The sequence below is a fragment of the Zootoca vivipara genome, chromosome 8 (genome assembly GCF_963506605.1).
Source record: "Zootoca vivipara chromosome 8, rZooViv1.1, whole genome shotgun sequence".
In the NCBI taxonomy this organism is placed as follows: Eukaryota; Metazoa; Chordata; class Lepidosauria; order Squamata; family Lacertidae; genus Zootoca; species Zootoca vivipara.
Genome location: NC_083283.1, coordinates 37,019,563 through 37,043,458, shown reverse-complemented (window position 1 = coordinate 37,043,458; position 23,896 = coordinate 37,019,563). Strand labels below are relative to the sequence as shown.

The 23,896-nt window shown below is 41.1% G+C and overlaps 1 protein-coding gene across 1 annotated transcript; it reads right to left on the bottom strand.

Moving 5' to 3' along the window:
• Window positions 1–35: 35 nt before the first annotated feature.
• On the bottom strand, window positions 36–23,896 carry LOC118089973 (kinesin-like protein KIF20A). Its single transcript, XM_060277804.1, has 17 exons — window positions 23,741–23,896; window positions 22,985–23,062; window positions 21,706–21,825; window positions 19,953–20,357; window positions 17,658–17,754; window positions 16,561–16,734; window positions 14,574–14,685; window positions 12,009–12,080; window positions 8,292–8,438; window positions 6,984–7,149; window positions 5,202–5,372; window positions 4,425–4,564; window positions 2,536–2,701; window positions 1,879–1,984; window positions 1,743–1,798; window positions 1,282–1,401; window positions 36–827 (listed from the first exon to the last, which is right to left on the bottom strand). Exons 1-17 carry the CDS (start codon window positions 23,849–23,851, stop codon window positions 585–587), a joined length of 2,484 nt encoding a protein of 827 aa, XP_060133787.1. The 5' UTR covers window positions 23,852–23,896; the 3' UTR covers window positions 36–584.

Below are 23,896 nucleotides of genomic sequence, written 5' to 3'. Positions count from 1 at the left end.
GACAATCACAGTATATGGCAGCAACTATATTAAGCCTATGCTTCCGTAGACAATTGTTTAGTTCATTCGCTGCTGCTTGTAAAGTATTGGTAAACATTTTATTAGCAAATGTATAAAATGGCTGCTTTACACATTTCCATCCCAATTTCTTCATACAAGGAAAGCAATTCAATCACAGAATTCATGTAGCTTCATTCTACACATTTGTACAATGGGCCTGAAGCTGAGATAATGGATAGTGTGATCTGAACATTAAATATATTTCTTAAAACAAGGGAACTTCCAAAATCTATCCTAGTACAAGAAAAACATAAGCAATGGTGTGTTTAATGTGTTCTGGCATTCTTGATGCAGATAGTAGCACTATACAGCAACAAGATCATCTGAGGCCACATTTAAGCCATGCCGATACGCTAACTCAACTTTTTGTTAAGCAAAGCATTTTATTTTCAAAGCAGAAATTGCCTCCAGTGCTTTTGCACTCTCCGATTAACCACCAATTCAGTACCTGTACTAATTCAGTAGCTCCATTCAACCCTCCCCAAGAAGGATCCCAATTATTCTTACTTTGTGTGTTGCTGAGGTCACTTGTGAGAGCTTGTAGAAGATACCTCAGGTTTTTCTGAGTCTTTGTCACTGAATGTTTTAGGAACATCTGCTAGGGTATATTTCAGATTTGCAAAAAAGCCCTTCTTGGATTTCTGATGCTTAGAATCTACGCTTAGGAGTTTTTTATTTTCACGTAGCTCCTCTTGTAAAAAAGACACTGTGGCTTCAAGCTCATTGCCACGCTTAGCCCAGTTTTGAAGACCCTTGACTTCTTCTTCCTGTTAAGCCATGGAAGGATACATTAGAGGTAGAATGAGTCCTGGCATTTACTGGTTTTAATACATCTCACTGGCATCCTCTGAAGGTGAGCAGCCAAAATGAATAGTTAAACATTTTCTAATAAGTTAGAGGCCATATTGAAATCACCAGTTCTCAGTCAAGACGATACCTCTGTTACTTAGCTGGTATGTATAGCAATCTACTTCAAATATAATGAGATGAGATAAGACCTCATATTTTCTATATCTGCTCACTAAAAGCTTGAATAGGAAGAGAGCACAAAACTGCATTTTCAAGTTAATCTTATTATCCTGGTAAATTTGAAATATAGACAGTTTCAAGTCATGCAGCAGGTTAAGACTAACAGGTATAGCAGTCATAAGCAGGGGAAATAGCACAGAGAGAGAGAGAGAGAGAACAGCAAAATGCAGCTTTAGTAGCCATGTGACCAACCTTATGCATCATCTCTTGCTTAAGTCTATTATTTTCTTCCATTGCTTGTCTGCAGAGTTCATTGGCATCTTGCAACATTTCATTTAATTTCTCTATTTTTAATTTCAAGGATCTTATTTGCTGCAAAACAATTTTATTGTTACAATTAGTGATTAAAGGGAGAGTCCTGTTGGTGTAACTCTGCTGCAACCTTTGACTGACCATGATTTTGCTTTATTGTAGGGTCAGGGTTTAGGAATCCGGTAGCCCCCAACCCTGATACTGTTGGACTCCCAATTCCCATCAGCCCCATCCAGTGGTCATGAATTGTGGGAGTTATGGTCCAGCAACAACCAAAGCACCATAGGTTCCCCATCACCACCTTACGTATTTTACCAGCCCCTTGATCAAAGAGCTCTAAGAAATATTTTGATAATGAAGCAGAGAATCAGGAGGGACCACAGAAGGAATCAGGAAATTACCTTGTCTCTCTCATCACATTGTCCCTGCAAAGCATCTGAAGCATTGCATTTAATATCTGTGAAGCAAAAGAAGGTTAAGAATATTTGGGCCACTTTTCAGAAAAAAATCTTAAGCTCAAGAATGCAGGTTGCTTACCTGGATCAATGTTCCCTTCTGCAGAGTCTAAATTAGGACATTCTGAAGGCAAGGTATTGAGTTTACCAAGTTTTGCTTTCAACTCTAGTATTTTCATTTCTCTGTCCTGAGCAACAAGATGAATTATAATAGTTTTGAATCATAATAATTTACTCGAATGGCACATTTAATTGTAGTAACTAACAGCATGTGCTTAAAAAAAAAGAAAGCTTGGCTGTTCTTCCCTCCTGCTCCCACATCACTTTAAGCAACAATTAAGATAACTTTTAGCACCTATTTCCTTATCCAATATGATGGTCTTTGGAAAACAAACATATTTGTGTCACATCCCACTTTGGTCTAATATTTTCTGCATTAAATATATTTAGGAACCCTTTCATGTCTAAAACTTTATTGGTATATCACCAGACAATGTACTTTTGGCTAACACCTGTCAAAATATTTTTGGGGCACACAACATTTCAAAATACATAGGCACATCCAAAGTAATGAGGATTAATTAACATCACTCTCTCCCACAAAAAACACCACCCAATATAAACCCTACCTTTCAGAGCTTTCATTTAACAACTTAACCTTTTACTAGAATTCCTGCAGGTGCCTTGGAAAGAATGCCAACATGTACAATGGACAACATAACTTTTAGGGAATAAGTACCTCGACCTTTGCTTGTTCAGCAAGGAACTCCTCTATTGGCACATAGCGGTCTTCAATTTGATCCATTGCACACATGTATGCATGCTTCTTTATGGCCTCCTTGTACATTTCAAATTTACTCTCCAATTGTTCTTCATACCTTTCTTTCAGATCTTCTAAGCGTTTACTGGATAGTATTAGCAATGAGAGACAGACAAAATACTTTTAATTACTAATTATACTAATGATTCCATTAACAAGCCTACAGAGGGGTGGGTACAAAATGCAGCCGTCTCCAATCCCAGCACCCTTTCCCTAATTTACACCAGAGGTTAGAACAGGCATCCCGAAGCTTGGCCCTCCAGATGTTTTTGGACTACAACTCCCATCATCCCAGACCACTGGTCCTGTTAGCTAGGGATGATGGGAGTTGTAGTCCCAAAACATCTGGAGGGGCGAGTTTGGGGATGCCTGGGTTAGAAGATCCTTCCTCTGAGCCACAGCACAGAGGAATTGTCAAAATATGCCTCCTACCTCATTTCTGTTTTATAGAAGCCCTCATTTCATTTAATGGGAAGAACTCCAGTTCCAACCCATAGCTAGAAATCACAGATTATGCCCCATGCATGTTTCCTGGAGGTTTCCTGTACAAATAAGGACTAACCTCATAGTAACTGACATCTGGCCAACCCCCCTCCCTCCCCCCCTTTGCCTATGCCCTCACAGGCTGCCCAAGCCTTCTCTCACAGCTATGCCACCTCCCTTTCCTTATAGCTCACCCCCTCCCACTTTAAAGGAGGGTGGGAACACTTCAGAGAGCAGTTTGCAAAATTATTCTCTGAAGTTCCTCCAGATCTCCTTTAAACAGCTTGCCTGGGTCATCTGCCTGCTGGTCTGCCATCATGCTGGAGTTGCTGTGGCCACGTGAACTGCAGCATGAAGACAGGCTTATAATTTTATTACATAAGGTAATGGGACCCCTGACCATTAGGTCCAGTCGTGACTGACTCTGGGGTTGCGGCGCTCATCTTGCGTTATTGGCCGAGGGAGCCAGCGTACAGCTTCCAGGTCATGGCCAACATGACAAAGCCACTTCTGGAGAACCAGAGCAGCACAAGGAAATGCCGTTTACCTTCCCACTGTAGCGGTACCTATTTATATACTTGCACTTTCACGTGCTTTCGAACTGTTAGGTTGGCAGGAGCTGGGACCGAACAACGGGAGCTCACCCTGTCGTGGGGATTCGAACCGCCGACCTTCTGATCGGCAAGCCCTAGGCTCAGTGGTTTAACCTACAGCTTACTTTTATTACATAGTAAGAAGTAAAATCAATTTACTACAAAATATCTTACTTCCTAGTAAATGTGCGATTTACATTCAGAAAGTAACTAGAAATGTGAATGCCAACCATTTTCAACAGAATTAAACCCACAATTTATTATTGATTATTGTTATTATATCCTGTTGCTCTAGTACTACAGTCCCATTGCTGTTGGCTGGATATAAACATTGAATTAAACTGAAAGGTGGCTAATAGGATTTCCTATATTGGCCATCCACTGTATTGTGCAAGACACATTTTCTTGGTTCCATACTAGTAAAACAAACTCATTTTAGCTAAGAGAACTTGAGACAGAAGCAGATGTCTCTAACACGTAGATTTTATCACAGAATATATTTAAATAATTGCTAGAAAGCTATTACACAAATATTTGGAAAAGCAAAGCATTTTCAAACCAACTGCTTTGAAATAGTCCAGCATGCAACACAAAACAAAAGATCTGTCCTAGAATAAGACACCTGTAAATATGATGCCTTATTCTAGAACTGATGATGTGCTAAGCCATGCTTAGAGAGGTGGGTGCCTGCGGCCTTTCAGTTCCTCACTGCTACAAAATCTTAAGGCTTACCTCCAGGCTTCTTCTGTTTCCATCAGTTGCTGAAACATTGCTTCGGCCATCTCCTTGCGTATTTGCACCTCAAGGAGCAGCTTGCCTTGCCTCTCTGCAATCAGCTTGCTCTTCAAGATCTCTGTCATTTTCAAGAGATCCTGCAGGAATGAAGTCAAATTAAGAACATGGAATCAAGGAGCAGAAGACAGCATGCGGTGCCTGAGCTAACATTTGCCATTCATTAAAGTAGGACTGGGAGACCATTCCGCCCCTCCTTTCCCCAACCTTGTGCTCTCCAGATGTTTCAGACTATGCCTCCAATCAGCCCCAGCCAGCACAGACTTGTAGTCCGAGCATTTGGAGGGCACAAGGTTGGGGAACATTGCCCTAAGGGGTAATGAGCCAAGGGTCACATGCTGGTTGACAGGGCTAAGAAACCCATTACACAACTGGGAAAATACTTAAGTGATTTCTATCTGCTACTAGGGATGGAAGGAACTGCCAGTTATGGTTCTCTCATTTTCCCAATCTTAAATTTAGTTCTCCATATTTTTGCAGAAATTTGTAAAACCTTGTTTGTTTGGAGAAACGCATCAAAAAATTGGGATAAGTGGGAAAATTGGAGGACTGTGTTTTAGTTCTCATTTTGTTTTGGAAAGTGTGAATTTGATAAATTCAACTTTAAATGCAAACTGAATTTAAATTCTTCCCCGTCCCTAACCGCTACAGAATCTATTAAGGATTTAGGCCAGGTAAGCATGCACCAGATTGTCTGAAAACAGTTTTAAACGTTACCTCATGGTTCATAATAGTTATATCTATTTCCTCTTCTTCAGAGGAGATACAAGAATCCTCTGGAAGCTGCTCTGCAGATAAGTCATCAAAGTGCACTGTAGGCCTATCGTCCCTTCCAATATATTTTTTTGGAAAATAATCAAAAATTTTGTGTTCGAATGTTTGAATAACCTGAAAAATAATACTGTGTCATTGGTTTAAATTACAAATAAGAGCACAATTTCACAATAAACTGTAGTTCTGCGTTATTTGCCCTGGAAGGCCACAAAGGGAATTTTGAGAACTTTTGGAAGTACACTGCAATGGTCATAATTGAGAGGTCACTATTAATAAGTAAGGTTGAAAAGTTCCGTTGTCTAAGGAACTGAGAGTTAGCCACACTCTCTAATTTTAACAAAACCAAGCTTTAAATTGCATTTGTCATGGTATATCTGTTCACAGTTTACACCGCAGCTCATATACCGTACACACATAGAACCCAATCATCTGCGTGCTTTTGCTGAAGTCTTCTCCATTTACACAAAGAGGTGGTAAGGTTTAGATTTAAGAGTCAGAGAGCAGTAAGGTATGCTCTTTTGGTTCTTAAATTTGGACTCTCCACCCCTCTATCCTCCTTTTTTTAGTCTGAAAGTTCCATCAAGTGCAAAATGGAGCAACTTGGTGGCTGATGTGTGCAGACAGCCAACAGAATAAAGCAGCATACCTTGAGGATCACCTGAGCCCTTTTATCCCAAATCAGTCTCTGGGATCATCCAGTGGAGCCCTGTAGTTGCTGGCTGTGTTTTAAAAGTCTGGCCAGCTCCAACTATAAGCCAGGCATTCAGCGTCGTTGGCCCCATGCTGTGGAACACTCCACCAGCAGAACTTTGGCAAGCAGCCTCCCTGCTAACTTTCAGACCCCTCCTGAAGCCAAACAGGCCTGTTCAATTGTTTTAACATTTTTTCCAAGATGAGCCAGTTACACTTACAATTATTTTGTGCTGTTTTGCGGTATTTTATGCTTTATTGCATTTGTACACTGTGTTTTATACAACCCTGGTATTTTATGAGAGTGGTTGGTATGTCAATATTTATATATATAAAAGAAAACTGCAAAAACACCACGCACACATATTTGCTGCTGTGAGCTGAAGACGGAGAACATCGACAGAAGACATGAGAGTCTTGATATGTATCAGGAATCCGTTATATTAGAGGGTGTAAGGCTAGCTGCTACATTTTTGTTATTGTTGTGCATTACAGTTAGATGGGCCAAGCAAGTAAGTATTCCTAGTAAAGAGGTCAGGATCCTACAGGCTGCTTTGCATGGACACACCTCAGCCAGGAAGCACTGGCTCATAAAGAAGATGATTTCCAAATGGTTGTCTCCACCCACATCATGAGGTCCAGCTCCAAGGGCCTTCTGGTGGTTCCCTCACTATGAGAACTGAGGTTGCAGGGAACCAGGCAGAGGGCCTTCTTGGTAGTGGTGCCCGCCTTGTGGAATGCCCTACCATCACATGTCAAGGAAATAAACAACTATCTGACTTTTAGAAGACATCTGAAAGCAGCCCTGTTTAGGGGAGTTTTTAATGTTTGATCTTTTATTGTGTTTTTAATATTCTGTTGGGAGCCGCCCAGAGTATCTGGAGAAACCCAACCAGCTGGGCAGGGTATAAATAATAAATTATTATTATTATTATAAATTATTATTATTATTATTCACCCAGGAAAAAAACAAGGCAATGGTATAAAACAGGCAGTGCTTTGGGTATGTTGTGGAGGGCACAGCCTTTTACTTACTTGCTTTGCTACAGCAGAAAACTTCATTACATGCAATGTCTCATCATAGGTAGAAGCACACTGGTTAATATTGACAATCATGCAAGCTTTGCCTTTACCACAGAAGAATGGCTGGAACAGGCGGGTCAGCTTACTCTCTCTGAAGGGAATGTATGCTGGCCTTAATCTTAAGGGAAAGTTGTATTAACATTAATTTCAACATGTGCATGATTTGTAAAAGCAAGCATGGATTCAGACATGTGTGACTGCTATCTGCCCTTTATCTGCAGATCAAGTACCTATTAGGACATAGCTGTTTTAAGATTCAACAGATTGGTCCCATTTTCATTCATTTATTCATTTTAATTATTGCCAACAGACTGTTCCATCTTTTTTAAAACCAAAGAGAAGAATAGTGCTATACACTATATTGCGAAAATGCTATAAAGTTGTACCTTGGTTTTCAAACAGCTTACTTCGCAAATGCTTTGGCTCCTGAATGTTGCAAACCCAGAAGAGACTGTTCCAGTTTGTTAACTATTTTTGGAAGCTGAACGTCCGACGGGGCTTCTGATTGGCTGCAGGAGTTTCCTGCAGCCAAACAGAAGCCGCGATTTGGTTTTCAAACATTTTGAAAGTTGAACAGACTACCAAAACGGATTCCGTTCAACTTCCAAGGTACAACTATAGTACTATAATGTTAAAGTACTGTGGTGTTACAGCACTATATCTCTTTCATTTAAAATATAATTATAGCCATGAAAATCATTTAGTAGTAACTAAAAAAAACATTAAAAAAAACAAAATTGAGTCATAAAAAAGCAAGGGTCACAGTGAATGCCTGCTGAAAAGTACTAGGGTGATTTTCCTAATATGTTTTGCCCATGTCAAAAACCCCAAAAGACAGAAAATGAGTGCTAATGGCATCTATACCCACTGCTTTTTTTCTGGGCGTACGCATACCCCTAAACATTTTGGGAATCTAAGTTTGGCCTCATTGAGGGGCAGTATTTCAATTTAAGTAGGAAAATGAGAGTACCCCTAAACATATTTTTTTTAGAAAAACCCAGATTTTTTTGAAAACGGAGAAATGGCATAAGCAACACAGAGAAAATGCAGAATGTCAATGACTGGAGGACAGCACAAGGTGGCTGCCTCATAAAAAGTGTGCATACAAAAGAATGAAAAAAATGTTGGAATCTGTTTTCAGCACTCTTAGCCGATAAAAAAGACACCTTGCTTCTTGGGGAAGATAAACGTCGTGTAACAATAGGTTAGACTAAACAGTTTTATATGAAACTGGTGTGAAGATTTACTTTTGTCACTTACTTAGGGTTTTGATTTTGCTTTAGAGCTGCAATGCATTTTCCAAGAATAAGAAGAGAATTATTAATATTGCCTGCTTCTTTCAGTCTGTCTCCAAACGTTTGTGCTTTATGGCATCGTTCTGATCCAGCCAAGTCACAGAGAGAGAGTCTGTACAAAGAATGCAGCTGATTTTAATATCAATCTTTCTTTTGAAATTAATTTTTATTCGTGTTTTTCATAGAGTTCAAAAAGATTAAGTACAGAATAAATGGAGAAAATGAAAACAAAATCACAACAAACCAAGGACACAACACAAAACATCTAAGGACTTCCTATCAATCTTTCAATACATCAATAAATATTTGAATTTTAGGTAGCCTGGTACAACACAGACTCATAATATTTTTAACAGGTAAAATACACACTGTCAAGTAATAACTTTTATTATTGATCCTGTATTTTTACTGTGTTGTGTTCCAATGGCCACCTTCAGCTGTTGATAAGCATGTCACAAAGTTATAGATTATTGTGACAATAAGAAGCCGGATCCGGCCCTTGCTGCCGAAAGCGCTCCCGCCACTCCCGCTGGGCGGAATCGGGCCCTCGCCATTGCCACACTCAGCTGGCTCCCGCTGGATCTGGCCCTTGCCACTGCCAGCGCTCCTGCCACCCCCGCTGGGCCGAATCGGGCCCTTGCCGCTGCCACCAGCACTCCCTGCACTGAAAGGTAATGTTGCTGTGCAGTTAAATTGCACTTTAAAGTCTTTTTTTCTAGGCTCCGGAACGAATTAATCTGTTTCCAATGCATTCCTATGGGAAATCGTGATTTGACTTACAAATTTTTCTACATACGAATGTGCATTCGGAACGGATTAAATTCGTAAGTAGAGGTACCACCGTGTAGAGGTACCACTGTACAGTGGTACCTCGGTTTATGAACACAATTGGTTCCAGAAGTCTGTTCATAAACTGAAGTGTTCATAAACTGAAGCGAACTTTCCCTTTGAAAGTAATGGAAAGTGGATTAATCCATTCCAGACGGTCCGCGGAGTACTTAAACTGAAGCATTCATAAACTGAAGCGAACTTTCCCATTGAAAGTGGATTAATCCGTTCCAGACGGGTCTGTGGAGTACTCAACCTGAAGCGTACTTAACCCGAAGCATGGGTGTAATTGGTTCCGGAAGTCTGTTCATAAACTGAAGCGTTCATAAACTGAAGCGAACTTTCCCATTGAAAGTAATGGAAAGTGAATTGATCCGTTCTAGATGGGTCCGCGCCGTTCATAAACCGAAATTTCGTAAACAGAGGTGTTCATAAACCGAGGTTCCACTGTACACACAAGTTAATTGCATGTAAGTTGTGGGTTTACTGTACATTAATATCCCTTGACTCCTTAAGACAGGCCCTTTTGTAGCACTGTTAATCTGTTACTTTACTTCCAACCAAGTAGATAGGATGAAGCTAGCTACAATTAATGTTGACTGCAATTCCAGAAACAGAAAAAACAGCAAATTGTAGCTAACTAGAATTTGAAGTGAATGCTTCTGATCTCCCAGGTGGGTTCGGGAACCTAGGTCAATTCATCTTGTTCCTGGCACTAGAAACCAAGGTGGGGAAACTTTTCGGCTCTGTGGGCCAGACCCTTATAAAATTCTACACTTGTAGACAAAACTTGATGCAGGAGGCTGCCCACCTGTCAATCAGCTGACACCATAATGTTGGGTGGTTGGGTTCCAAAATCAGGACTTCAAAGTACTACACAGCTCTTGCAAAACAAAATAAAACCCTGTGTGGTGCTTTAAATGCCCAAGGCTTTGACTATTCCACCCATCTGTTGATGAATGGTGAAGCCAAAGTGTCAGACCAGACTGAAGATTACAGCCTTGATGAGGAATGGTGGGAACCCCCCCTCCCCCTCCCCCTCTTCCTGCTCCTGACCAGGATCCTGAAGCTGCCCAGGAACAGTGGAGCAGTATAGATTTAGAGAATTGGTTTGCAGAGGGACATAGTTTGGAAAACCACAGCTGGGCAGAGCTGAATAGGGAACAGCTAGGACAGTGATGGGCAACCTTTTGAGCTTGGTGTGTCAAAATTCGCCAAAAAACCGAGCATAACTCAGGTGGTGTGTCACTTCGAGAAAACCCCCCAGATATTTATAGTTTAAATAACAAAAATGTATAATTGTAATATATAACTGTATTTAATAAACAAAAAACTAATTATTTAACTAAACCAAACCAAAAAGTCCCTTATTTATCACAAAGTGCCCAGAGTTTTTGAGCTTTTTGGGGGGAGCTGCTGAAGTTTTGGAGGTTTTTTGGGGTGGTGCAAAAGTTGGTTTGCTTTTGGCGGGTGCCCCAAAGCTGCTGTGGTTTTTGTGGGGGAAGAGAACAGAAATAAATGACGAATAATACCTTCGCTGGAACTAACACGCAGCACTGACATAGTCTGCCAAAGCGCCAAAAAAACCCAGCACATAACGGGTTAAAAAATGAACGCTGCTACACCCAATCATCGTCTGCCAAAGTGCCAAAAAAAACCAGCACAGGAAGGGTTAAAAACCAATCTCTGGCTACCAGCAACAACAACAACAACAACAGGATCCGGGTTTCAACAGTGGAGACAAGCTGTAGCGTGAGGAGAAGTGGGAGAACAAATGGGGAAAAACAACAACAGCGCGAATGGGCCGATGGGGCGCGTGCCAGCAATGAGGGCTCTGCGTGTCATAGGTTCGCCATCACTGAGCTAGGAGAAGCAGAACAGGGAGAGGGAGAGAGAGAGAGAGAGAGAGAAGTGGCTCCTCTTCACTGGAAAGTGTCCAGCCTCTCTCTCCAAGGGCAAGGAGAGCTGATAAGGTTGCTTGCTACACAGAAGGCTCCAGTGGTTGCGAGATCAGGTTGCAAGAAGGGGAAAGTGACAGAGATGACTTGGGGGGTAAGTAGGGGGAAACTTAATTGGGAGCACCTTTACTCCCAGAATGCCTGTGATCATTAAACACTCTTAAACTGGTAAGGGACTCCAACTGCTTTGTTCTGTGATGCCACGGCTAAGGGGGTGGGTGGGGGAGGAAGCTGTTTCTCCGAAGCTTGACACAAAGTCTGCTTTCTGACATTGGAACTCGCTAGTGCAGCCAGTTCAGCAGGCTTGAAGTTTGCCTTCTCTTGCCAAAGCTTGTGCACTAGCAGGTGAATTCTCTACCTGCCTCACATATGATGGTTTGGAGAACACAGGTGGTTTGGTGAAGAACAGCCTTGTAGGCCAAATATGAACTCATGGCAGGCCAGGCCTGGCCTGCAGCCTGAAGGTTCTCCACCTGCTATAAACCTTGGCTTATCATGACATTCACATACAATCAGTTTGTGTACAGAGTTACCCTATTCACCTTGATAGTTGAAGCTACACACACATGAGGACAAAAAGATCTACATACTGCAAAATCAAAACACACTGTGGCATTTGTACAAGCACATTTTCAAAGAAGAAGATTTTGTTTTCACTCAACTTTCTCTGCACCAGGAAAGCAGTGAGACCTACAAAGCAAAGTCTCAACATTGTCCCTGTGCCAAAGACAGGAACTCCAAACTAAGGCCAGTAAAAAAAGGCTTGCATTTTAGCATAGTTTATAACTGAGAACACTAGTTTGACCTCAACAACTTTGCTATAATTCCACACAAAGGAAGATTCACTACAGTGCATATTTAGCAGAAGCAAAAAAACAAAAACAAAAACCACTTACTCAGAGACTCCAAGAACTCGTGGCACACTCTCATCACTCAAGCTGAGCAGTCGAATAGAAAATATACTGTGACTGGAGGAAAAGAGACACAAGTTCGATTTTTAAAAAATATTTCATTATTTAATTACTTTGTATTATGCTCTATATTGTGCTTCTTTACTTTCTCCTGTGGGGCATAACTGATGTAGTTGCTTGAATAATCAATTCCCATATATATATTTGCTTGACATTTGTCTGGAAGTATTAATATTTCATTATTTAGAGTTTTTTATTCCTTTAATTTTACAAAGTACATAGCTTTAAAAAAGTAGAAGATATAAGAGAAGGTATCTCAAAATGGGATGGGGTGGGGGTGTTTAAAAAAGAGAGAACAAAGAGAAGGTATCTTACAATTAGTCATATTGAGATGATAATGCATATAACTTTACTTAATTGAAATTTTGGCATACAGCACACAAACAACTTACACACATTTAACTTTATTAAATGGCCAAAAAGTGATATACAAAATTAAAAAGGGGTCAGTCAGGGGGGAAACTTTGACAATCCCATCCACCATTGAACCCAATGTGTTTTGACTATACACAATTTTGGCTTTAGGTGTGATCCCCAGAACAGAACCCCCATGTAAGTTGTGGGCTTACTGTTTAATAATACAGCAAGCCACCCATAGAAACATACCGTGTTTCTCTGAAAATAAGACACTGTCTTATATTTATTTTTCCTAAAAACAACAACACGGTGGCTTATTTTCAGGGGTGTCTTATTTTTCCCCTCCTGCCGCGGCCAGCATTGCTGCTGCGCCTATCACTATGTCTTATTTTCGGGGTATGGCTTATATTCCTTGAATACTTAAAAATCCTGCTATGGTTTATTTTATGACTACGTCTTATTTTCGAAGAAACAGGGTAGATTTATTTCTATCAAAACTTCAAGACTCCATGATGGGCACTGGATAACATATATCCTATAACGATCCATTTTAATGTCCATTTTTGCCTGAAAATGTCCCAACTTTAATTTTGTCCTTTGAGTCTGATAAAGGAGGTCAATTTAGCCATTAAAACAGAGTCCCAAATTTTACCATACCATTCTATAATTGATGATACACCTCTGCCTAGAATTATATTCAGGTGTCAAAGCTTCATAATACTCTTGACAGGCTGTTCTTCAATGTGCACAGATCTTTAACATGCAAAAACATTCATCAGAAAAAAGTTACGGTAGATATGTCTAAGGTCCATTCAGATCAATGGGACAAGTTCGGAAGTCCCATCATTTCCCCTAAGGTGGGGAAAGTCCCATCTTTTCCAAACTTTCCCTGGGTCATTCCTCAAATATAAGGAACATATGGAAAATAACTTGGCATGTGGGTATATCCCATATGCTCATTTTTTTAAAGCTAATTATAGAGAAGTTAAGGGGAAGACAGGCAATATATTATTTTTTTGTTAAATTGGATTATGTAAAAAAACAAACAAACAAGCAAATACAAAGTAACCTTTAAAATTGGCAGTTAGATTCCAGAATAAATCTAGTGCCAGTAGAAAGGATAAAGAGCAATGGTCAATAATACAGTGTTTAGGACAGGCATCCCCAAACTCGGTCCTCCAGATGTTTTGGGACTACAACTCCCATCATCCCTAGCTAACAGGACTAGTGGTCTGGAGGACCGAGTTTGGGGGTGCCTGGTTTAGGATATTCACACTCTCTCCAAAACCAAAAATGGCTGGACTGTGGATGTGGATGGCCATGTTCTAGTCTTGTTTATCTATCAGGGCTAGACAGGCGCCTTCTGCAATTATGCAGGGCTATGTCTCCTTCTCCAAGTCTCCTAGGAAACACCACAACACAAACTAGGTGCAGCAGAGTGATCATTAATGAACAGATAGTTCTCAACATTAATCATTTATTTTTCCACAAGCAGAGATCCTTCTAGCCAGGAAGTCCAAGGGGCATTGCTGTCGCAGGATATGAATCAATTCACCCTCATTTAGGTGCTGCCAGTGACTCGCATGCATCAAGCAGGTTTTAAGATTTTGATCTAAACAGCAGCCCCTAGTGCTGTATAAAAAACGGGAAAATCCAGGTGTGCAACTTGCCATGGGCACAGAGAGCTGCTGTTTGAAGAATGCTGTAATCACCCAGTACTGTAGCATCAGCTGGTGGACAGGTGTGCATGCTGTTGGGGAAATGGCCTTATGGGCCAAAACTGGCTTGTGAGCCCATAAATCATAGAGTTGGAAGGGAGCCTGAGGATCATCTAGTCCAGCCCCCTGCAGTGCAGGAATATGCAGCTGCCCCATACGGAGATCAAACCTGCAACCTTGGCATTATCAGCTTTAAAGCCCCACACAGTTAATTGTGGTATTAGTAATGCCATTAGCCTCAATTTTTTATTACTATTTATTGAATTTATAGAGCACCCTATACTAGGAGGTCTTAGGGTGGTTCACAGAATAAAATCAAAATATAAAACCCCAAAATACGCAATCAAAACCAAAACAACAACAACCCAATAACCCCTCCTTGAGGAACAAGAACTTTAAAAATGAGACCACAAACCTTCTGCTTGATTGTTGGTTCATCCTGGTGCATGCCAAACTTCTGTTCTTATTTCCTACTTTAAGAATTTTGCAAGCCTCATCTGTACTCTTTATACTGATCCACTTTAAGTCTGGAACAATAAAGTATTTTATACAATTAGCAGTATGTAAATTTTTTGGCACATTTACAGCATACTTTTCTACATGCTTACACAAGAAATCAGACACTGAGTTCAAGGAGTTTTACTTATATAAATAAGTAAGGTTACAACCTAAGTGTGAGAACATAATGGAGATCAAGAAAGATTTGAAACAGCGGCAGCCTAAAGCAAGGGTGACTAACCTGTGTGACCTTCCAGATGTTCTTGGACTCCAACTTCCATCAGCCCCAGTCAGGGATGATGGGAAATGTAGTCCAACAACATATGGAAGGTCACAGGATAGTCATGCCTAATGTAAAAAATCAACACATGTTGTTTTTAAAATTATACTAAACTGGAATCAAACCAGAATTTGAAGGACCACAGATATAAAGTATGAAATTTTGAATTTTTGAATAAAAACAGTGCTACATAAACACAATGGCATATTTTTAAATACATGTCTGTCTTCACAAGTTGGGCCAGCATAGAACTATTATTTTTAGATGCAAGTTGAACAAGATTTTGGTGATCAATAACTGATCTCACACCTCTTAATCTGCTTTAAAAGCAGCTGGCAGGGAACAGGGGAGGGAAGATGAACGGATGTGTGTTGGTTCTGAATTCATAAACTCCTCCACCAGCACTACAGATGCCCCTAGGTTCTCCTTAACAGCATGAATAGCCATGTTATAAAAATGGTGGGGGAAGGTTAACCATTCTCAAGGACAGGAAGCCATAACTGGCCATCTGTATTAAGTGACTATAACCAAACAGCTCAAAGCAATCCATCCGTGAAACTTTTTCAAGATAAAAAAAAATGGGCAAACTTTATTACACCTTAGATTATTTACAATGGAAATCAAGGCTTATAAGGGTATTCTGTACATTTACAGTGGTACCTCAGTTTACAAACACAATTGGTTCCGGAAGTCTGTACTTAAACTGAAGTGTACTTAACCTGAAGCGAACTTTCCCATTGAAAGTAATGGAAAGTGGATTAATCTGTTCCAGACAGGTCCACAGAGTACTTAAACTGAAGCGTACTTAACCTGAAGCGAACTTTCCCATTGAAAGTAATGGAAAGTGGATTAATCTGTTCCAGACAGGTCCGCGGAGTACTTAAACTGAAAATACTCAAACCGTGGCGTACTTAAACCGAGGTATGACAGTATTTGGTCTTGCAAGTACCTGCTAAATTTGGCTGAGAGTGGGAAAGCTGCGCCCCCTGGTGTCAAGAGCTTCCTCATGCAGCTGAAGCTGTCCACTGTCCAAGAAATAGTATTTGGCTAGGTCAATGGTTTTCAACCAGTGTGCCATGGTACCCTTGGGTGCCTTGAATGATAGTCAGGGGTGCCTTGAATGATAATCAGGGGTGCCATGGACAACACTGGCCTCTGTCCCTCTTCCCTTCCTTCCCTTCCTTTGACGCCCTCTTGCATCTATGCCTCCCAAAGGATTGCACAGCTAATTATTGCAGCAGCCCTGGCTATAAGCTCTGCAGGCGAGTGGTACCACTGGGAGTCATCTCTCTTTGGGGTGACAGAGGGGGTGCAGCTCAGAGACCAGGGATGGCAGCAGATGCTGACCGGAGGACTCCCAAGGAGAGGGGAGAGGAGGCTGAGGAAACACTCCACAAGGGAGGGTGTTTGAAAAGGGCGAGAGGCTGCCAGATCTGCAGGCAAGGGATGACATAACTGGGCTCTTGAGCCCCACAGGGGCGCCACAGAAAGAATGCAGTTGGTCAAGGGAGCCATGGACTCGAAAAGGTTGAAAACCTCTGGCCTAGATGGATTCTTGAGATAACTAGACCCAAAGAGGAATTATTCCTTTGAAGCAGCAGTACCAGCAAAGTTGCAGCATTACCTTTTACATAAGAGTTTCCTCCCTGATCTTCGCATATCCTTAAAACTTTGCGCTTCTGGTTTTTCGATGCAGGCACTAAATCCAGCAGGTCATAGATGTACTCATTGTAGATTTCAAAGAAAGAAACCCATACAGATGCCAGGGTCCTGGGGCACTTGCTATAAACCTCAGAATCTAAACATTCAAGGATGGTGAATAAAGGGAGTAACCGTTACGCCTGTTGTTTATTGTAAGGTTAAATTTATTTAACTGCCCTTTGCCCTAAGGTCACGTTCCAACATTAAAACACAGGATCAGAAACAGTTTAAAACAACTTGCAGCAGCAGAAGGTATGTGCTATTTTTGTTCTCATTTATGAATACTTCCTCCCAGGACAGATATTGCACCATTCTTGTTTAAGCATTTGGTACAAGGCACATACTTTTGCATTACTACACATTATTGCGCTAAAATCATTGGATGAGGTGCTCCTGGTTGCATTGTGCCTCGCGGTGATTCACTTAGTGGCGACTAGGAGGAGGGTCTATTCAACAGCAATGCCCTTCCTGTGGAACCACCTCCCCCTCTGACAACTTTGGCACATACTGGAAACACATTTTTTCCTGGAGGCCTTTGCCAGGGCCGGCCCTACGGCCAGACTGGTTGGCGCAGGGCCACCCGCCCGCTGTGGAGCTGCGCCCACCCACCCGCCACGGAGCTGCACCCCCAGCAGCCGCGCTGTGCGTTGTGCCCGCCCGCCCGCACAGCTCCGCCTGCCCGCCCGCTGCACTGGGAAATGGGGCGGGGGCGCCAGAGGGATCCGTCGCACCACGGTGCCAGGGCGCCATATATACTTAAGACGGCCCTGGCCTTTGCTAGAACATCAATACCAGCTGGGTTCTTTTAAATGCCTGCTCTTTTAGTCTGAAATTAATAATTTTATTTTGTGATATTACATCTGAAAGTCAATATATATTTTAATAAATAAACATAGGGTTATTCTTTCCCCAATATCCTACATAAATCAATCCTGTTTTTATACAATTAGTAAGCAATGCTATAGCCACCATTTTACACAATTCTATATGCATTTTTAACCACAAATATTCACCCATTACCTGATTCATTCAAAACAAAACTTGGTGAGCTACAGCTACTAGAAGTTGAGCCTGATGCACTTGAAGTTCTGATAGACTTTGAAGTATTTTCAGTATCCTTGATGAAATACAAAAATGTCAAGATTATGTTGCTGCCTCTGTAATTCACATCTTTTAATTTCTACAGGAGGCAAGCTAATTTCTACAGGAGGCAAGTTTTTTGTTTTAAAAACAAAACAACTTTAAATTAATTTTAATTAAATCAATTTTGAATGGGATATTCCCAACAATTCAAGGTAAGTGCATTTTTGAGATGATGATGATTAATAATAATTAAATCTGGATACCACCCTTCACCCAAATATCCCAGAGAGGTTCACAACAGGGAAATACAAAATGAGAATACAAAATATATAATTAAACATAAACAAACCAATAACCTGCCTCCCACAAACACATTTTAAACACATGTTAAACAGCCAAATGCCTGGTTGAAGAGAAACACTTTCATCACCAAGAAGACTTCAAGATGAATGTCAGACTTCGGGTGAGACTGAAAAAGACATGTAAGAAAGGGAAAGTATGCTGTGGCCCTCCAGATGTTGCTGACTACAACTTCCATTATTCCTGACTATGCTGACTTGGCTGATAGGTCCGGGAGTCCCAGAATATCTGAAGGGCCACAGATACCCCACCCGTGACCTAAGGGATTGAGAAAAATTCCATAACGGTATTTATTTTCTTCCTTCCTTCCTTCCTTCCATAGACCTCCATGCCAAACAGCAAAATGCTTTGAGAAGTCCCCTTGGATGCTCTCTGCTGCGTTATCGTAATAGCTAAAGCATGATTCAGCACTCAGAACTACTACACCTCAAATGGTGGCCTCAAATGAAGAAAAGAAAAATCAGCATATTTATTTATAAATTACTTTCATTTCAACTTTTCGGAAGCATCTTACAGAACAATCACTTTAAAAGAGCATGCAAGCCTTCTCTGTGGAAGGATGAATTGAAATGAAATTTCATTTCATTGTGGAAGGATGTTTTTTGTTGTGGAGGGTGGGGGTGATTAAATAAATCAATCCTCCTGTCAGACTGGGAATATCCCCTCACTCACACAGTATAGGATATTCCACCATTCTTCATCAGTTTCTTTTCTTTCAGCATAGTAAGTGGCTCACGTATATGTCAAACAAAGTTTTAATAATAAAGAAAATTGTAACACAATAACATACTGGCTGAGAGAAATTAAAACACCACCCTGAGGCAAGAATGACAGTTGGTCTCTCTTAACTGAACACCCGAAGGGAGGGGCCAATTCCAGAGCACAACACTTAAGCCCTCCCACCAGATGACAGACATTCTACTAATCAAATTAGGCCCTGGTGCCTTTCTTAGTTTTGAGAAGCAAAGCCGCCACCTCATCTGCATTCGGAAGCTTGAGAACCTGCTCTCCATCAGCATAATGTGGCAATGCTGGAGCCAACAGCTCCCATAAAGCCCTTAACCAGTGGTGCCAACCTGCTTCCCAAAACATTTTAATATCTCCCACATTTTTCAAAGATGTTCCAATGTTTCAAAGAGAAGTGCAAGGTTAGGTGGCTATCTCAGGATCCAGAGGAATTCTGGGGAAATTAAGATGGCTGTAAACCAATGCCCATCCTTGCTACGTTTCCGAGCACAATTCAAAGTGTTGGTGCTGACCTTTAAAGTCCTAAACGGCCTCGGGCCTGTATACCTGAAGGAGCGTCTCCACCCCCATCATTCAGCCCGGACACTGAGATCCAGAGCCGAGGGCCTTCTGGCAATTCCCTCACCGCGAGAAGCAAAGCTACAGGGAACCAGGCAGAGGGCCTTATCGGTAGTGGCACCCGCTCTGTGGAACGCCCTCCCATCAGAGGTCAGAGAGATAAACAACTACCTGACATTTAGAAAATACTTAAAGGCAGCCCTGTTTAGGGAACTTTTTAGTCTGTGATATTTTAATGTATTTTGATGTGTGTTGGAAGCCGCCCAGAGTGGCTGGGGAGACCCGGCCAGATGTGTGGGGTATAAATATTATATTATTATTATTATTATTATTATTATTATTATTATTATTATTATTATTATTATTTGCTGTGGTGTTTCCACCCCACATAATCTAACCCAAAGAACTACAGCAGTGCTATAGTCCAGAACCCCCTTAAGCCAGGCCCCTTGAGAGCCTATATGAATTTGTAGTTGGGGTTTCCAAGGAATGTGTAGTTCTACATTGTGTGAATTTTAACACATGGTAAACACCAAAGCAGGATACGGAAGGGTACTTGCCACTAACCTCTTTCAGAGAAGCAAGAAGGGCAGCTTTGATGGATTCTTCTTGCTTAACCTGCATATCATTTAGCCTCTTGGTAAGATTGCTGAAGCATGGTTTTAAGTTCATCTTTGGATACTGTCTTCCCCTTACATGGTTAAATATGAGATCAAGAGAGCGGGGAAGGATACCACCATCTTTTGAGCAGCCTGCAGAAACAATGAGCCTCTTTTCAATATATGCCATTGTTAGATCTTTTCTATTTGACCCCATGAAGAATAATTGGATACCTTGAACAGTGAAACTTTTGCCTGCGTTAGTCACACCATAGGTAAACACAAGTCCATTCACTCCGTTGATATAAGTTTTTACTATGTCTTTCATTGTTCCTTCAAAAAATTCACTTTGAGAAGTCTCTGGTCCAAAAACCTAAGTATAGGAAAAAGTTTTACAGGGACAGTGAGAAGCAAACTGTACACATGAGGTGCAAGTGGGATCTCCGACTAATTGAAGTGTTAATACAGGCATCCCCAAACTTCGGCCCTCCAGATGTTTTGGACTACAATTCCCATCTTCCCCAACCACTGGTCCTGTTAGCTAGGGATCATGGGAGTTGTAGGCCAAAACATCTGGCCGCAGTTTGGGGGTGCCTGTGTTAATAGCAGCACCCATAGGGGCCTACTTCAAGCTGGGACCATGGAACTTAACATTTTCTCACCATCAGTCCTTCCCTCTCCTACAAAGTTGCCATTTGCCTCATGAAGTCAAATGATACCTAAATGGTTTTCCCCATGAGGCAAACAGCAACTTTGGGGAAAGGGTGATTAGAATGGGAGGGGAAGGGTTAACCCCCAAACCCCAGTGTAATTATTCTGATCCAAATTAGACCTTTCAGCAGCTACTGATAATGTTTATTTAAAAAAACCCCATAGAATATGTTATTTATAGATTCATGTTGCATCCAGTTTGGCACAGAGAAGCAGTTTAATTGCTTTGCTTATGACAAGTCATACCATGACCCAGTCAATTTGATCCTCAGAGCAAAGCACCACTGAATCCTCTCAAAAGTATTATTGATATTTTATTAGAAGAATTTCATTTATTGAAAAGTGGTGAGAAGGGGGGGGAAAGTGAAAAAGTGAATGAAAATTCAAATTGAAGAAAAATACTCCATTACATTTCCACAAATATACAAATGTGTATAGTCTTATTATCCTAACACAAATTTATTTAACAACCACATCATATATTCTATATAAAGTTGTTACAAATGTCATTATATTTATCCAAAGAAAGTCTGTGTCCATAAGCAGTCTGCTCGTATGTTACTAATATTGTCATGTTTGTCTAGCCCCTTATTAAGGGGAATCATATTTCTATTCTTCCAGTTCAACAGTATTGGTCTCAGCCACCATTAGGGAGCGTGGAATCCCTTTCCCCTGTCCCACTGTCACTTTCCATACAATTGGTATAAAGTTCAAAAGAATAACCACCTTTAAGAACTTTACTATACGGTACCCCTACTTCGTGGGGTCACGAAGAGTCGGACACGGCTAAACGACTAAACAACAACAACAGGAAAGCAGCATGCAATTAATGCAATGGTGCACATTAAGGCTGAAGTCCTGTGCAACTGTTTGGGAGTCAGCTATATTTTGCTCCGAGTTCTCACCACTTACAGAAACAGGAGCAGCCTGCACCAAGTGTTCTTCTAATGCAGTCTGCTTTATGCACTTTTATTTATGTTCACCGAAATTGGCCATGGAGGAGAACCTACCTGTGTAAAGGTGAACTGATGCGCTGATTGTCCAATTCCCTTTTCACTGTTCTTCATAGCAGTAGAGTATTTAGGTGCGTGAAGAGTCACTGTTTCTTGATTTTCAATAATCAAACAGTCCTTAAGAGCACACAAGTTATTTTAACCAGTTTCCTGAAACATTCTTTGCCTACTAAATTGCATGCTACAAACCTGCTTTACACTTACTGACGTGGTTTCGTTTGTGACCTTTCGGTGCATGCGATTCTGCCGCTGTGTAAACACCGTACCTTTCAAGTGCATTTAAAGCAGGTGACTTCTCCCAAAGAATCCTGAGACCTGTAGTTCACCCCTCACAGAGCTACAATTCTCAGCACCAGGACCAGCCCACGAAAAACTTGGCACCAAAATGGTGCCCCCCTCCCCACCAGATTAGAAGGGGCGAGGGAAGATCTACACCAGGATTTGTTACCCCAGTGGACCAAGCAGCCTGAAGCTGCCACTACACCTTGCCTCCTGGGTGGGCCGGCCCTGCTCAGCACCATTAAACTATAGTTCCCAGGATTATTTAGAAGCAGTCATGTGCTTTAAATGTGTGGTATGCATGCAGCCTCAGTGTGCAAGCTGCACTTTGACATAGTGTAGTTAAATGCAAAGTTCCAAACGTTACTGTAGACCAGGGGTATTGTGTTCCCTAGTTGGTATTGGACTATAGCTCCTATCATCACTGACTATGCTGGTTGGAGCTGATGGGAGTGGAACTCCCAACAAAATCTGAAGGTTACCACATTGCCTACCCATGCTCTGGTGCAAGAGAGCCAGTTTTCTAACAGTCTCATTCAGGCACAGGCAGCCTTGGCTCTCCAGATGTTTTGGAACTACAACTCCCATGACCCCTGACCACTGGCCCTGTTAGCTAGGGATCATGGGAGTTGTAGTTCCAAAACATCTGGAGAGCCAAGGTTGCCTATGCCTGGTCTCATTGGAGCATTTCAGTGGTAGTTATCTAAGCTTCATCATCTAAAAACCTAGTCTGCTATATATGTCATGCTTTTCCAGCTGTTTCAGTGTCCAAATCTTGTGAAGGGTGACTCACAGCAAGTATAAGCAGACTAACTATATACATACTAAGGCAATGTAACTTCATTGTACCGATGGAGTTTGGAGAAGGGTAAGTAAGGACCACCAACCACCATATTACAGACAAAACATAGGTTAAAGATTTCAATTTCCCAAACTGTTTTTGAATCCAATTCCCCACAAAAGATTTTAAAAAATGAAGCCATATTTCACAACTAACCTGGTTTTCATTGTTTTCAAGCTCTGCCTTAGAAAAGGGCCGCACTCTCAAATATACTTTCAATGGCTGATACATAATCTTAAAAAAATAATAAAAAACTAAGGCTGAAACTGTGGTTATATTAAATATGGTTCTTAAAGTTCTACACCACTACTTTATACTTCAGTATTGTCAATCTTCAATATCCCATCATTTGTCTTCATGTTTTGCCCAAGCTTTGACTTCTGCTTAAAAAGATTACTTCTCCACCTTAAAACTTTCCTTCTCTTAAACACTCAGATAGTCTCCACCCCCTTCCACCCCTGAGAATACAATTATGGAACTGCATTTTTAACCAAGAGTGGCACAGTGAGGGTATTATATGTCCTGCAAATCCTATTTGAACTCAGTGAAAACGCCAATAAAATGCACATATCCACCACCCGACTGCTTTCCCTACTTAGTTCACTGCAAAGTCAAAACTGAGTGGAAGTTTTATATTTCAAAAGCTGTAAAGTCTTAATAGCTGCGTTTTCTTTTGATAAATTTCTAGCATTTAATATAGTACATTTTAAATACAACTGCCCCAATTTGCCCTAGTCAGCTTGTCCATGTTGGTATTGAGAAGTCAATGGCTATGCCGAAATCTATTGCAGATTGGTTTTTAGTCTTTGAAATATATGTATGAAGGAACAGAGTTTTCATACTAAGCATTTGCTATGCACAACCAATAGAAAACCACACAAATGCTTATGAAATTAATAGCAAGCAGCCCACCTCCTCTTCCTGCTCATCTCTTGTGTTGGATACTTCAGATGAGTCCATAGACATCAATTCTGCCATACCCTCAGCAGCGGATGTTATTCTTTGTCTTTCCTGACAATTCATTATTTTACCGTATAAGATGGGGAAAAGAAATAGCAGGTCTGTACA

Excerpts from the sequence above, each read along its gene's own strand:
- LOC118089973 (XM_060277804.1), bottom strand. The coding sequence starts at position 23,851 with ATGAATTGTCAGGAAAGACAAAGAATAACATCCGCTGCTGAGGGTATG. Across the intron at positions 14,686-16,560 it reads AGGAAACTCTTATGTAAAAG|ACTTAAAGTGGATCAGTATA; the intron begins GTAATGCTGCAA and ends TTATTGTTCCAG. Across the intron at positions 1,985-2,535 it reads CTGAACAAGCAAAGGTCGAG|GACAGAGAAATGAAAATACT; the intron begins GTACTTATTCCC and ends CTTGTTGCTCAG.